The sequence below is a fragment of the Haliaeetus albicilla genome, chromosome 2 (genome assembly GCF_947461875.1).
Source record: "Haliaeetus albicilla chromosome 2, bHalAlb1.1, whole genome shotgun sequence".
NCBI lineage: Eukaryota > Metazoa > Chordata > Aves > Accipitriformes > Accipitridae > Haliaeetus > Haliaeetus albicilla.
This window is the reverse complement of record NC_091484.1, coordinates 38,272,437-38,288,032: the sequence shown is the minus strand read 5'-3', so window position 1 is coordinate 38,288,032 and position 15,596 is coordinate 38,272,437. Positions and strand designations below refer to the sequence as shown.

General features: G+C 40.8%; 2 protein-coding genes across 7 annotated transcripts in view; both read left to right on the top strand.

Annotated features, from left to right (window-relative positions):
• Positions 1 to 15,596, top strand: part of RPL15 (ribosomal protein L15) — a 105,919-nt gene that overhangs the window by 39,862 nt on the left and 50,461 nt on the right. The window lies entirely within an intron of this gene.
• UBE2E1 (ubiquitin conjugating enzyme E2 E1) overlaps positions 1 to 15,596 on the top strand; it is a 46,711-nt gene that overhangs the window by 2,144 nt on the left and 28,971 nt on the right. For 3 of the 6 annotated variants that reach the window (XM_069771592.1, XM_069771575.1, XM_069771621.1), the window contains 2 exons: positions 285 to 373; positions 2,532 to 2,582. In XM_069771592.1, coding sequence (XP_069627693.1) covers positions 285 to 373; positions 2,532 to 2,582 — 140 coding nt within the window. Of the gene's footprint in view, positions 1 to 194; positions 374 to 2,531; positions 2,583 to 15,596 lie in introns of all 6 variants that reach the window. The other 3 variants (XM_069771582.1, XM_069771614.1, XM_069771603.1) reach the window with 1 other exon arrangement.

Genomic DNA, 15,596 nt, shown 5'->3' with positions numbered 1-15,596 from the left:
TCCTCCGTGTTACTAGTGCAGGGGAGGCTACTGCTTCTCCTGCTTCGACTGTAGGGCCTGAAGAGGAGAGGGAGACACAAGGACTCTTTAAAAGGAGCGTGACCCAAACACAGAGCGAGATCGTCAACAGCCTTTCTCTGTGTGTGTTTGTGTTCACTGTTTGTTCCCCACGCCCCATGGTGTCTCCTCTCCAGGTTGGGGTGTGTGGTGGGGGGGTCGCTATGTCGGATGACGATTCGAGGGCCAGCACCAGCTCCTCCTCATCTTCATCCTCCAACCAACAGACAGAGAAAGAGACAAGCACGCCTAAGAAGAAGGAAAGCAAAGTCAGCATGAGTAAAAACTCTAAGCTGCTATCTACCAGTGCCAAGAGGTGAGGTTGCAGTCAGTTTTCTCACTGGTTTGCTGCATCTTCTCTCCTTCCTCATTTTATTTTGCTCCATTCCCCCACTGCTCCCTTGCTGCTTCCATTCTTCATCTCTAGCCCTTATGCTCAACCTTTTCACACGAAGCTGCCATTGTCTCACTTTTCTCAGCGTCTCGGTGCAGTGAGTGTCTGCCCAACTTCACTGCTCTGTGGTCTCTCTCCTGCTTCTTCCTCTGTTCCATCCCAAATATTTTCCTGTCTTTTCTTCCTCTGGGCTGTTATTCTGTCCCTCAATTATTTCCACTGTCTTTGCCTTTTCCCTTATTAGCATCAGTTGTAGGGATGGTGTAGGATTGGCGTGTAGGACCTTAATTCTTTCTCTGCCACTGGAAGCTGTGTGGTCCTGATTAAGGCATTGCATTTCAACGTCAGTTTCCCTCTCTGTAGGTTGGGATTGATCTAGAGTGGCTTTTTTCTTTCCAGGACTGCTTTGGGGATCAGTTAATGTTTGTGAAGAGTTTTCACTTTGCTTGCACTGGGGGAGTGCACTCCAGTGCAAGTGGTGTAATACAGCCCCAAACCTTTTCCACCGAATACATTTACTGTTTTTCTGTCTGCTCATCACTTATATTGAATTTTCTGTGTATGGTTGGATGTTGACTAGAATAAGTAATCCACAGCAGGTCCACTTGTGGACATCCTGCTCTAAAATAGTCTTTGCTCACAGCACAGACAGCACAGGGTTGGGTGGATTTTTCTGAGAATGAAATAATTTTTATTCCAGGATAACGTCTACATGGGGGAGAGAAGCCTGTGTAGTATAGTAATTCCAGAACAGCTCTGTCAGTCAGTTTTCTTCACCTGGACAGATGCTTGGAGCCACTCAGTTTAAAAAAACTCCAAACTTATTTATTCTTATTTATTCTGTGTTTCACCTGAATTCGGCGCCATTCTGCTCCAGGGAGCTAAGCTGACAAATGGAAGTTTTCAAGCAAACTTGCAGTACTTCAGTAAGAATAATAAACCATCTCACTGAACAGCTTTGCCAGGCAGCACAGAGAGGTTGTATCTGTAGGTGTCAAAAGTGACTGGGGCTTTATGCAAATGCCCTTTCGTCGCAACTAAGTTCTCTGTGGCTTTGTAGAATTTAGGCAGTTTGGTTATTCCAGATCTCCACTCAGCAGGTTTCCATGGCAAACTGACATAGATAGTGGCAAGCGCTGTTTACGTGTCATGCCCTAACTATTTTAAAAAGAAGATCGTAAACTGCTTCATATGAAAAGGCTGTGGTTCTCATGTATGACAACTGGAAGAGAGGCAGAAGATGCTGGCTGAGTTTAAAGGAGAAGGGAGACAGACTGAGTGCTGGGTGGGGAAATCTGGAGGAGAAGCCTGAGTGACAGCAATGGGACTCCAGGGAAGGGGATGATAGCTGGTTGGGCGTTCTGTGGCAAAAGCAGCGTGAGCCCAGAATAGTCTGGGCAGGGAGGAGAGGGTGTTGTCCGAACGCGGTGAAGAGAGGGAGCGTCTGGAGCCCTGAGGGAGGGGACGTGGGGATGTTGTGTGGCTCTTGAGGGTGAAGAGAGGGGAGGATTGAAGGTGGCAGGAATGCGCAGGAGCCTCGGAAATAGATATTCACCTTCCTTTAAGTGTCCTTGGGAATGGCGCAGTTATTCACTCCCTTGGGGCTGGTGTTTTTTCTCAGGATGGTGATGGGAAGCTGGGGGGGAGAGAGGGGGAGCCAATTTGGCAATGACCGTTTCTCTCAATCCAGCAACACAAAGTTCCTTTTCAGACTGCAGTTTCCTCCTAGCACTTGGTGCATCACATTTGCAGAGGTTTTCCCTCATTTACAGGCTGGTTGGCAGAGTAAAGCGGACAATCTTTTCCACTGCCCCTTTGTGGTTGGCATCTTTATGGGAGCATAGAACAGTGCACCTGTCTGGGTTCAGTGCACGGTGCCTGTCTGCTTTTCTGGCCGTCTCTGTAACAGGGCGCCTGTCCTGCTTGGTGTGTTTGGACTGGTGGGAGGCTGCAGTTGAGAGTGCCTCTCTCTTATGTAGTGTTGCAAACTCACGGTGACAGTATGTCTGTAAGGCGTATGTGTTAACTGCTATCCTGCACAGTGACTTACCTTTGTTCCTTCTCTCTTTTATTGCCACAGGATTCAGAAGGAATTGGCTGACATCACCTTAGATCCACCTCCCAACTGCAGGTTTGTGTCGATTCCTTACCTGAGAAGGGTGGGGGAAGGCGAGGGGCTGAAGGGTGCCTGTGTGTGACTGTCCTCAGAGGCTCTGAATAGAGCAGAGAAACGGCTGTTTAGGTGACCAGCAGTACTTTTGTGAATGCTTGGATAATATTAAATAGTTTCCAGGTGGGGGGACCTCCAGAGATTATATGTGTTTTGATATGAGTTTTCTGTTTGTTTTGGGGGTTGTTTTGTTGTTTGTTTTTGGTTTTTTTAACAATTGCATTTCAATCTGTTATACTGCTTTGTGTGTATGTTTCTAAAACTGGCCTATAAAGAAGAGTGAAAACTTTCTCCTTGTTTTTTCTGGTTTATAAATCTTAATGCCTGACTGCACTAATCTTATATAAATAAGAGTCCTGCCAAGGAAGCAGAGAATAGTAAAACGCTATGAGCTTTTTAGCTCAGAGTGCTGTTGTGAACAGTAACTTACAGTGGAAAAGAAGCGCGAATTTGTCACTCAGTGGGTGCCCTACAGGAGCACACATGTTAGCTGATGAAATAAAAAGCAGGGATAGTCTGTTGCCCTTTATAGAGCAGCTTGTTTTTAAGTATGTTTTGGAAACTTGTACCGTTTGTTTAAAACATCTAGCAGGTTGATTTGGTTGATTGCATGGTGGCCTGAGCCTCTTTGCATTTGGAGAGAAGACAGTAGTAGTGTAACATCTTTGGTTGTGCTTGTTCATTCAAGAGGAAAGTGGCTTTCAGTCTGGTCTGCGTTCGCTGTAGTTGCCAAAGCACAACTCTGTTCCTATCATCTTGCTGTGGCTGAGGTTTGAGGCCTTTTGATGTTGGTGATAGCAAAAATCACAGAAAATTCTGCTTATAAATAACTATTTAAGTTGGTCTTTTTAGTATTCAGTTGCCATCCACAAATGCACATGAATCTTTTTATTGAAGCTTTTTATTGCTGTTAGTCTGCAGGGAGGCATTAGCAAAAGAGTTAGTCTGACAGGTCCAGAACAACTTTTTCGGTACCAGTCCCAAGGATCATAATTAATTAAAGGAGGGATGGGATGAGGCATGTGAGTAGAGGTCTAGGCTGATACTAAGATTTTTGAGCTATTTGGATGATAACTGATGAGCTCTGAAATCTTTAGCTGTGACGATATTTTTTTAGCGACAATAACAACTACCTGAATATTACAAGAGCTTCCAGCTCTTGGGCTGGAGTTGTCTGGCCTGTCTGCATCCTGGCTCTGTGTCAGGATGAAGTCCACATGTTTTCCCCTCCTCCTCCCACCATAACCTGATTTTCGTGGGAAAGAAACACAGAAGCACAGCTCAGCATGGCACTGTGACTTGCTCTCTAGATAACTGAGTCTGGGTGATCAAGGTGCTGGTACTGCAGTCTGAAGTTTGCAAATCTATCCAAAAGTAGTGATAGTATACAAGTATGTCAGATTGCAGGTTTCATCTGAAGGTTTGTGTAAATAATAGTAGAGCCCTAATTTGTCCTTGTTTCAATTGGCATCATTCACAGGTACAGATGAGCTAGCAGGGTACCTGTCAAAATAGAATACGCTTTTGTTTTTTCTCTTTTTAATTACATAGACCACTGAGGATAATGCACTTCAAGACCCACATAGTAAATTTGTGCTGTTTCAGCTTTTATAAATATTTCTAATGGTAAAAATGAGTTCATAGTACAAATAGTGATGATTAATCTTTGCCCGTAATGCAATTACAGGTATTCTGCATTCCTTCCGACCTTCAAATGAATGACAGTGAAGGCTGGCAACTCTTGCAAATACATGAAACTGTTGTAATTGTTACTGTCTCTTAATATGTTGATAGGTAGGAAAATGTGAATGGAGGGGTTTATGTGTGTGTGTGACCAAAGGAGTTTTGGTATTGCTCATCTTGGGGTGAAGTCATCCTACTTCAGTAAAGATAGTGCTGAGAGTGAAGGAGAGCAGCTCTCCTTATGGGTAACGAGGTTCCAATTGCACAGTCAGACACTGGGAGTTTGCTTCTGTAGCAGCTGGTTTGTATAAGGATAGGCAGCTGCCAATTGCCACAACAGTGAGATGAGTTTCAACTATTGCAGTTATGGAGAAAGTTCACCTCTTGTGGAAAAAGAAATAGAAATAGTTGATTTGTGAGTGTGAGGAGATTAAGCAAGTGAGAGACTCTGGTTGCTGCGTGATGTTTAAGGTTGCCAAAATTTGTTCTGGGGAAGCCTGCTGACAGTGTCACTCCCCCCCCCCCCCCCCCCCCTTTTTTTTCCTTCATATGAACATTATTAGCATGCTGAGAGGGAGTTATTAAATACATAGTTCCAGAACTTAGTTTCAATTTCCTGCCTTCATGACTTTGCCTGTCCTTACCTTTCCTCTAACCTCCAGCCCCTCATCTCTCTGCTGCCTTTGTGCCTCTACAGACTTTTTTCAGGTGTCACTGAAGGGGAGAGCAGGGCAGTCCTCTCCTTTTAGGCATCTCACTCTCTCCTGGAAGACTAATCTCAAAACTTACATATTCAGGGAGCTGTATATGATACCAGGTACTACCTATTCTGCTGTCAACTTTAGAGGTGGCAAAGTCTCAGAAGTCACATTTGAAAATGTGCATCCAAAAATGTATCCTGTGTTATGTTGGAAATGTCGTATTCCTTTTTTCTACTGAACATTTGTTCTTACACCCCTCACCACCATCTTTGTATTTTCCCCTGTTCTGTGCTGTGCCTGGTGTTTGATAGCAGTTCATTATTGGCCATGCTTTAATTTTTGGCCTCGTTGCAAAGTGCTGTTCTTCTTCCAGTCTTATTGCAGTAATGGGAGTTCAAGATATTTAACACATCCCAGAGCAGCTTTGCATATTGAAAGAAAAAGCTTTAGGTTGTAAATGATTTTTAGTAAGAACCATTTTATTTTTCTTCTTATAAAACACCACATATAAGATGCAATTACAAATAATGAAAACCACTTGATATTTAAAAAAAAAATAGCTTAAAACCAAATGAGTTTCATTTTTATTTTTGTAGCTTGCAGTGACCGTATTTTCATGTGTGTAACCCACAGACTGTCTGTTTAAAAAAAAAAAACCCAAAACACCAAAACCCAACAACAAACAAAAAAACCCAAAACCCCAAGCACACTCAACACCCAGTGATTGAGCAGCTGTGTGAGTTTTACACATATGTGGGTAATATGAGGGGAAGTTTATCCCAGAACTTCCTCTCCCCTCAGTAGTTTCCTTGTTTCTGGTTTTCCGTAGCTTGCCTGTGTCCCCCAAATGCTTACCTGTGCTCGTCTCTTGTTGGCTGCTTCATCATCTCTTGTAGTCCCTTTGCCCCTCATGTCTCCCTCCCCAGGCTGTGATTTTGCTTTTATGCAGGCTAGTAAAAGTTACTTGTACAGAGGTGCAGAATATGTGCATGGAAATGCAATCTACGTTTGGCCTGCATTCAAAAAATAGATTTTTGGACTTGAAGATATTTTCTAAAAAGATATATTTAATTCATGTCACAAATTTGTGGGTCCCTGATGGAGGCAATGCTGTCCTCATAAGTGTCCTAGTGTAGTGTATGTGTAGAGTTCGGCTACTTCTGAATGGTTTTCACTCCTCTTCATCACTTTTGGTAGGCTGTCCCTCTAGAGGTCTTCAATTTCTGTTGTCCGCAAGATGATTTGACTTCTGATATTAATACTGAGTTATGAAAGTTAAATGTGGCTTTCAAGTTCAAAAGGTGGTTAGTGGCTAGTATGAATTGGAGAATAACTGGTTGGACCTAAAGTGTTTTAAATCTTTTAAGAGCGTACCTGGTGATTTCTTCTCCTACTTTGTATTATATCAGAAAGTTACAACTCTTGTTTTAGAACTCAAAGGAGGTACCTAGAGACTTTGGACTTGTGGTCTTCTGTATATGTTGATGACAGAGGACTGTGTTGTGTCTTTGCTTTGGGTCATGGAAGTCTGTGTCCATGACTGTCTGCACATGTCAAAATAGAGTTCCATCTTGCTACGTAGGCAGACCTGATCTTTGTTTGTAGATAACACTTGTCAGTATTGTGCCAAAACTTTCGTTCTCTCATTGTGATGAAGTTGCCAAAGTTTTAACAGAAGTTAATTGAAGCTTTACATACTGTTTATTCTCTTTGTGTCATTTATTTGACCTCTGTATCTAAGCATCTCCTGATAGTAAATCTGCTTATTGCTGTGAGGTTATGAAATAAATGGTTTTCCCCATTTTAGGGATGGGGAGTTGCAGCACACAAAAACCAAGTGACTTGTCCAAGGTCACACAGGAAGTCTGTGGCAAAGTGGAGAAATGAATGTAAATCTCCTTTGTTTCAGGCTAACTTGCAGCTGAACTATTCTGCTGGAACTGTGCGCATCAGTTGCGTTATGACCACGGCATTGAATTTGTGCTTTATTGGGTGTCTGGTATTGACTGTATGTAAGCATGGTAATTTAATGTTATTTTTCCCATCTGTGTAGAGGGACCAAAATGGATATTAACTATAATTAATGTTTTTTAATCTTTCTTACCTAAACTGAAACAAGTTTGTCTCCACATGGCTCATTTAAGTCCATATAGGCATGACCAGCTGTTATTTAAACAAAAATAATTTTCAAACCTTTACTGAAGGAGGCATTTGCCTGCAAGTCTTACCATTGCTTCAGAGTAAATTGCTATCACAAATTCATTATTTAAATAATAATAAAATACACTTGTGTTTCCTGGCTCCTTCAGCCCGCTTTTTGTAAATTCACAGAATAAGGACCAGATCTCTCTGAGAGTCTTGTGAAAGTTAACTGTCAGCACTTAATAAATATACGTCTCAGTATAGATGGTGTGGAGAAGTGCTCTCCATTATAATGTGTGGAATATTAATAGTTTTCAAAACTTTGCAATGTAGAATTAAAATTTCTTGGCTAGAGAGAAGTCTGCTGAAAATGTGTGGCTCAAAGGCAGTTTTGAACTCAATAGTTTCATATAATTAATATATTTCATCTACATACCATGAAAGTCTGGGATTTGTTTTGATTGCATCTGGTTTTATGGTGCTTGTAATTTTTTGCAAATGTATTTTCTCAATACCTCCAACTCCAATAATGCTTTAAGTGTTTTTGCTTTTAAATCTAGTGTATTATCTAAGGATGGATTGTCACTGTTAAACTAGTATCAGTGTTGTTTTTATTAATTTCATGCTTGAAGTAGTTCTCCCTGAACATAGCTATATTCTGGCATAAACTTTCTGGTCTTATGTTTTGTATTTAAAAAACTTAATTTTGGTATGACTTTTTTTTTTAATGTGCACACTCAAATTATTAGATCAAGAATGACATGAATGCTGGATTTTACTTCCTTGTAGAAATAAAAAATGCAGATCATGTTTAATGAAAATTATCAGCTTACAAAAGTGCTTTTAGCACTTCTTTTTTTCTCTCTTCCCCCCCCCCCCCCCCCCCCAAGTTATTTCTCTGAAATGGGATTGTTTTCTGTGAGAAGTTTCCAGCTGTAGGATAGGAAGGACCTTCATAATTAGTGCTGTGTGTAGTTGAAAAATATCTTTTGTCATATAAACTACCAGTGGTTCAGCATTCCCTCCCCGCTTTGTTTGGCACATGATCCCTGGAGAAATAACTCTTCCTTTTGAAATGGTGTATTAACTAATTTAGAGATTCTCCGCAGCTGTGTATGGTCTCGCTTGCAAACCATAAAAATAATACCATTTCTACACTCTGTGAATTTGAAGTATACGTAGGTAGCAGCTCCTCCAGGCAAAGTCCTCTGTCTGACGTACTCAGACAATAGCTGCACAGGAACAGCTTCTTTACTGTGGGTTGATTAGTTAATATTACAGGAATTCACCTTTCTGAAGATATTCTTGTTTGTTTTTTTATTGGCTCCCTTTAAAATCAAATGTTTTGATGGCCGGGCTGCTCGGACACTGTGGCAGGAGCTGGCTGATGCTGTGGTAGATTTTGTTTGGCACATCCTGGCTCAGTAATTCCCAAATGAACTGCATTCTGTGCTCTTGCATGCCAAACATCAGAACGATGAATCTTGAGAGCGGCTGTGAAATTGTATCATGGCTAAGAACAAAGAGGATTGAAATCCCTTCTGTGCACACTCTCTTGTACACCACTTAATTTTATTATTTGACTTTAAGCTTTGCTGCCCTTGGAGGGCACTGTGCAACTGTGTTTATGATGCTGCGTATATGTTTTATCTGACAAATTCTAATACTTTCTCTTGGTTATGCCGTCTTTAATTTGGTTTCATTTCTGTTGTATTCAAGCTCTGCTTGTCCAGATTTTTATATTGGATATGTGTTTAGCAGCGGGTTACGTGTCTGGTTTTGTTTTAAGAAATATTCATGATATGTGTATGGTACTTTATAAACATAAATGGGAAACACTGTGTGTGGAGTATTTATACTTTAAGGGCTTGAACCTATCTTGTCTTTTTATATGAAGACAAAATTATCCATGGAGAATGGGCGAGTCTAGGGGATTGAGAAAGTGATAGGGGATGGTTTTGTGTTTGAGGATTTCAACAAGGGCAGGTTGCTAGTGACTGAGAGCTTTGTGGTTTCTGAAAAATGGGTTGGTCGTAAGAGCCGATAAGATGCCATCTGACAAGACATTAACTTTGGCCCCACTGTCAAAGGGGGTTGTTCTGAGAACAGAGACAGAGCTCACCTGTACCAGTACAAGTTATGTGGGTGGATTAAGGTTATTGTTAGTGCATAGCGAAACTTCTGCAGCCTGTGCCTGCACTCTTCTGTAATTGTACATGACAGACTGGCCTTCCATACAGCACCTCTCTAAAAGTATTTAACGTACTAAACAAAAAGAAGATATCGTTTTATGTGAATGGGCTAAGAGATTATTGCACATCTGTGCAGACTTGCACACCACATACAAATTTAAGGGCTATGCTTTCTCCACCAAAGAAAGTGCTTTAAACTAAGTTAAATTAATGATGTAATTTAGTCATTATAGTAGAATCTTGCCAATCTGTATGTTTATTTGAATGAAATAAGTTTATACTTGGTTTTCCCCTCTGAGGCTTAACAGTGGAGGTCGAAATACTGACTTAGTTATTTTACAAGATGAACTAGAGAACGTGTATCGTCAAGTACTATAAATAAACTACAACTGTCAAAATAAACACTGTACACTCTGGAATTCAGAGAGGTTTTCTTGTTTCTCTTGCTAATTTGCAAATTTCAGCAATGTGCAATTGGTCTTACAAGGCATTTGTGGAAAGTGTAATGATTACTACAGTGCATTTAATACAAGTTTTCTGTGCATGAGGGGCTCACTGATGTTACCAGGAGAATATATCACAGATCTGCATTTCTAACTGCAACATCCAAAGTGCAATGTTCTTTTCTTTATTAATCTGGACTCCCTGGGATGGGAGGTGGGGGAGAAAAGGAGAGTGGGGTATGCAGACTGTAGCTCAGGGCAGATGTGGTGTTTGATTCCCCACACTCTCTCCAATCTCTTTCATGATTTTACAACTGAAAATACAGATCGGGTAAGTTGAAGTTGAGCTGTTTTGAGAACTGGGTCCAGGCCAAGTCTTGGCAGTTCATTTGTTTAAAAGAAAATACAAAGTAATTGGATTAAAGAAGCTGTATGATTAATGATGTAGAGTCCTGTTAAATTTCTTCTGTATTTCTATGAAACAGTGCAGAATTGAGGGTTTGATTCCTCCAGGGGTTTCAACTTTTAGACTCAAAAGCGAGTGTAAACCAAATCAGCACATTAGATATATTTTGCACTTTCTTTGTATCAGTGTAAATGATTTAAGAGATTAGAGAATTGCATTTCTCATCTTTCCCTCTGGAGCTGCTGGACTTGCTGGAAATCGAGAATCTTGAACTGGTACTGAGAATTGTAAAGGTAGTAGTAAATGCTGAGGGCTAGGGGGGAGGTGCTTCCAGGGGCAGGTGGACTGCTAATATTTAATGCTATTTCTGCTATGGGTGTCTGAGGAATAGATTTTTGCCATTGAAGCTAATTCCAGTGTCTATTAAGGAGAAACCAGGAGAGGGGTCTTGGGGTCTTTTTTTTTGTTTGTTTCTTTCTTTTGATGCCTAGGATCCTACAGAGAGTTGCACACAGGAGTGAAAAGGCCAGCAAACATTAAAAATTAATTCTGAAGTCAAAGGTGTCTTTTCACAATAGAAGAATTGATGAAAAGAAGAAAGATACCTCTAGTTTGGACTGAAAACATTGTCAGAGTTTTTGGAGACAACAGCAAAGCTTCAGGGCAGTAGCTATTGTTATACAAGGAAGCCTGTCAGGGTAACTGTCTCAAAGGTTTTACCTGCAGCTTGAATATCTTCACTGAAATTTTAAGGTGCTAATTTAGGTGATGACTGTTACAGATCTGTCAAGAGGACAACTTCTAGAAAGTTTCAGTGTGTTATTTTGTATTCTGAACAAATGTAGACTGCTCTGAGAAGTGGCCTATAAATGGTGGAGAAAGTGCAATATATTTAATTAAAGCTGTTTAACTGTTGCAGATGGTTTTGAAAGATTGCTAAAATGCACACTGTTGTAACATAGTTTTAAAGCAATTATATCAATACTGTAGTACACCAGAAAAGGTCATTTCATCAGAAGTTTCTGATCAATCAAACTGATTGTTGTAATACTATGTTTGCACGTTATTTCCTGTATGTCTTGGTAACCTTTTTAAAGGAGATAAATTAGGTGATGCATGCAAGCATTTATAGTTGGTGTCCTCCTTGACTTGCTTGTAAGTAGTTTATCAATGAGAATTGTCTGGTTTTGTTTTTGATGGGGTAATTCTCAATTTGAGAATCTCATATTTTGTAGTGCTCTGGCTTCTGATAAAAGTATTTGTGCTTACTTACACTTGGGGCTTTGTGGGAGAGGGGAGAAAGACGGAAGGCTTTAAACAGCTGTGCCAAATAAAATCTAAAAATATCATTAATCTGACTAGAGTTCTCTATTGCATTAAAGCTGTGGTGATGCTTTCCTTCCTACTTCAAATCAAACTTGAACAGCACCCTCATGATCTAGGAAGTCAGGCAAGAAGATGTATAGTAGTGACAAGAGTGACCTAGAAGATCTACGTTTTGAATGTAACTAGAGTCAGGCCTTCAGATGCCCTACTGCTTGTCTTTTAGTTGCATCCCAGGATTGAAGTCTCTAGTGAAATTTTAATACTTTCTTTGAAATAGCATTTTTCCAATTTTTTCCAGCCCCTCACTCCCCTTATGAGGTTAATCAGATTGCAGGCATTGGTAAGACAGAGAATGAGTTGCAGGTGAGGAATGGAAAAGTACGTACAAACACTCGAGGCAGAAGGGTGTTACTCGAGGACAGCAAGATTGTAAGAGGTAGCAGAGAGAGAGATGGCCCATCAGGATAGCAGAGGCAATTTTGCACTGGTTGCTGAAACAGTTGGCAGCAAAGGTAGAAGCAGAGACAGACTGATTATTTGTCTGCTCCAGCAATATAGGTCCACTTTCTTATTGCCTTCTCTTAAGGAGCAGAAGACGTGGGGCATCCTCCTCTTGAATGAATGGGGAGGGCCATCCATGGGCCCACCTCTTCTTGGGCATGAGTGAATTTTTAAAACAGGCAAGCATGCAAGCTGCAACAATAGTTTTTGCTGTGCTGCTTGTATTACACCCCACCTGGGAGGCAAAATATTCGTATAGCAATAAAGTCAATGCGTTTATACAGTCTTACACTGTTTACAATGCTCTGTAAATCAAGAAGGCACAACCTACTATACCTTGAAGAATACATGTAACAAGTGCCCAAATGTATCTTTGTAGGCCTACTTGAACTGCTGAATGAGTTGCACATGGCTCTTGACCCATGGATTGTCCTCCTATATGGAGGATAGCAGATGAGCAAGATGTGAGAAGTGGGAGAAGAAAATTGGAGGAGTGATAGCAAGAAAGGAGCAGAGGGAGAGAAAGGCAGAGGTAGAAATGGAGGGAGGAGGCAAAAGGGGGAGAGAGAAACAAGTAAGCAAACAAAAAAGGGTAGGAAAGTTCAAAAATCACTTGAAACTCTGTCAATCCCAATCAAGTAGACTATTATTAAAGATAGGAAGTTGCAAATTTAATTTGTTGAATGCCCTGTGAACCTGCATCTCCCAAAGGAGCACACCTTGCTTTTGTAGCAGCTGGAAGAGAAGTATGACAATAACTGTTATTCAGTAAATTCCATAGTACTAAATACAGAGATATTCACTGAAACTGTTAAGAGATCATTTTAGAACAGATTAAGTCCTTCTACCCGGTGGGCAGTGGAGTTCTGGAAGCTGTTCCTGCAGGAGGTCGTGGAGGCAGATAGTATCAGTATACTCAAAAATGGCCTGAACAAATTCATGGGCAACAGGTTCATAAACAGACTCAAAAAGTCAGGGATGTACCCTTTAGCATCCCTAACCCAGTGGCGTCGATGCTGCGGGAGTACAAGGGGAATGGACTGCAGATAGTGGCCACAGCCACCTATTCTGAGGAGTATCTGCTCTTACCACTGCCAGGAGTAGGGTATTGAATTAGGTGACCCCAGACAGTCTTTTTGCATTCTGTGTGGAGTACCCACAAAATGACCTCCTTCCCCGACCCTGTTTTCCCTCATTCCAGTCCACTAGCTACAGTCTCTTTCCAGTTTCCTTGTTCCACTTGACATCACTTTTAGCTGCATAAAATGTTCAACTTCTGCCCTTTATGGAACTGTTCTTGCCTCTCTTCTTTTTATGCTTTGCATAAAATCCTGTCACTCAGCCACTTCTTGCTTTTGTCTTGCTGCGTTTGTCTTGCTGAATTTAGACTGTAAAATTTTCAGGGCAAAGGACTTCTTCCATTTTTGTCTGTGTTTGCAAAGTGGTATGTAAATTTCCGGTTATGTTTAAATGTTCTTTAATAATAAAGTAGGTTTAGTCCTTGGGCTTGTAGACATCTCCCTATTCCCCCTTCCCCAAAAAATGAAGTTCTGCTTATGTTGCAACATTGCATTTTTTTTCTTATCTGATTGAGGTAAATAAGCGAGTTGTTTTATTCAGCAGCTATTGCATTATCTTGAATATGTGATTTGGTTATTTTCCGGTTTTATGCACATCAAGGTTATCACAGCTGTTACTTTGCGATACTATTACATTGTAATAGGATAATGTGTTTTGAGATATTAGTGTTGGGGGTTTTTTTTTCTTCCTGGACAGTGGCAGAGAAATAATAAAGGTGTCCAATAGCTAATCTCTTTCTTTGCTGTCTTTGTGCTCCTATTTCACCTTCCACCTCAATAACTAGGAGGACTGTAACTATTTGTTAGCAAAATATTAGTTAAATTGCAGAGCTATTACATGTGCTGAGACATTCCAATTTAAAGTACTTACTATTCAGTGTGTGTACTCCTAATGACTATAAATATTATGTTACATTGGAGGTTTTGTAATGTATCGGGTATGTCTTGTACATTGTTTTTTCCACAGAAAATGCAAATTTTCTAACCCATAGACTTTCTACATTGCTTTATAAGGATTTTTGCTTTGCTTTTCATAGTAGAGTCTTATTTATGAGGAGCTGTAAAGTTCAGACAAATAATTCAGCGTTGAGATTGTTCAGGTGCATGTTTCACTGCAGTGCTAAGTAGCACAGAACTAGCCATTTAGGACATGTTAAATAACTAGTACTGGATTTTGTCAGGAAAGACTGAAAAATAGGGATTGGATAGCGGAGCCTTTGTATGGTAATACTTTGCACTGGGGATGCGATGAACTGGCAGGGTCCAGCCGTAAGCTGTAGCAGCAGAGTAAAGGGCTGAGGGTAAGTGGGGATGTGCTGTGACCTCTCTCATGGCTGGCTGAACAGCTGGATGGGATTTGTTAGTGATTCATGGCTTGGCTTAAAGAGAGATAAGGAAGGAGTGCTGATTGGGGTCTGGATCTGGGAAGGAGACTTGTCTGTTACCTAGTGAAGTCTGTTCTATTTGCAGTGGTCTTTATTGATTCAGAATGAACGGGGCAGGAAAAAGACAGAGCTAAAGTTGATGGCTGAGCTATGATACACTAGGAAAGAGTGAAAATATAGGGTGGGGTTAGATATGACCCTTAAAAGCAGAGAACAGGGAAAAAAAATGCATTTTGCCAGATCCCTTTCCGGTAGTAAACCTGCCAGTCCCCTGCACAGATTGTCAGCTCTCTCTGTACTTCTTTCCTAGCCTCTCTTCATTACAATCCAATGTGTCCCAAATCACTGGTGTGGTCTAAGTTCTGCAAAAGAGAGCTAGTGTGCCTGTTCTGGCCCACAGAGCTGGGCCTCTTTCTGCAAACCAGCACAGGCTTGTAAGGAATGATGCTAGTGTCTTTGGCCTCCTTATCCTGCCGATCTGAGCAGGTTCTGGCCCCTTCTCTTTCCTGATGGCTGCAGTGATCCTTCAGCAGTAAGCCATTACATCTGTCAAAGTCTGCAGCCCATGCCTACAGGGAGCAGAAGAGTCAAGGTTGTGCTGTTGACGGAAGGAAAATGTTTGTGAGGAATTAAAAAATAAACAGACAAAACCGCTCTTGTTTTATTAATTTACTTGCAAATGAAGTAGCAGTGATTGGCTAAACCACTGCGTGTGTATATAGATTGTTTTGTTTTATTGTTTTTAAATGGCTTAAGTATTTGGGTCACAAATCAGAGGAGCTTGATGAAAGAGGAAAGTGTTCTTAAAGTACTTAAATGGGCAATTGGGATAATCCTGAGTGCAAGGTAACATAAGAATTGACATTTGTAATCTTTCTTTATGTAATACTCTTTGGCCATTGGAAAAGTGTATTTTATTATCTTGAAAGGTTTCTAGTCAAGAGGATGCATCTAAACTTCACTTTGGGGTTATAAGGATATTTGACATGCAGTAGGTGAGCCTGTATGAGCGTTTGCACAGCTGTATGCCAGGCAAATGAAAGATTCTTTGGTCAGTATTTTTGCTAATCTTTCTCTCACGTACACATTGAATGACACATCTGGAAAGTCATCTAGT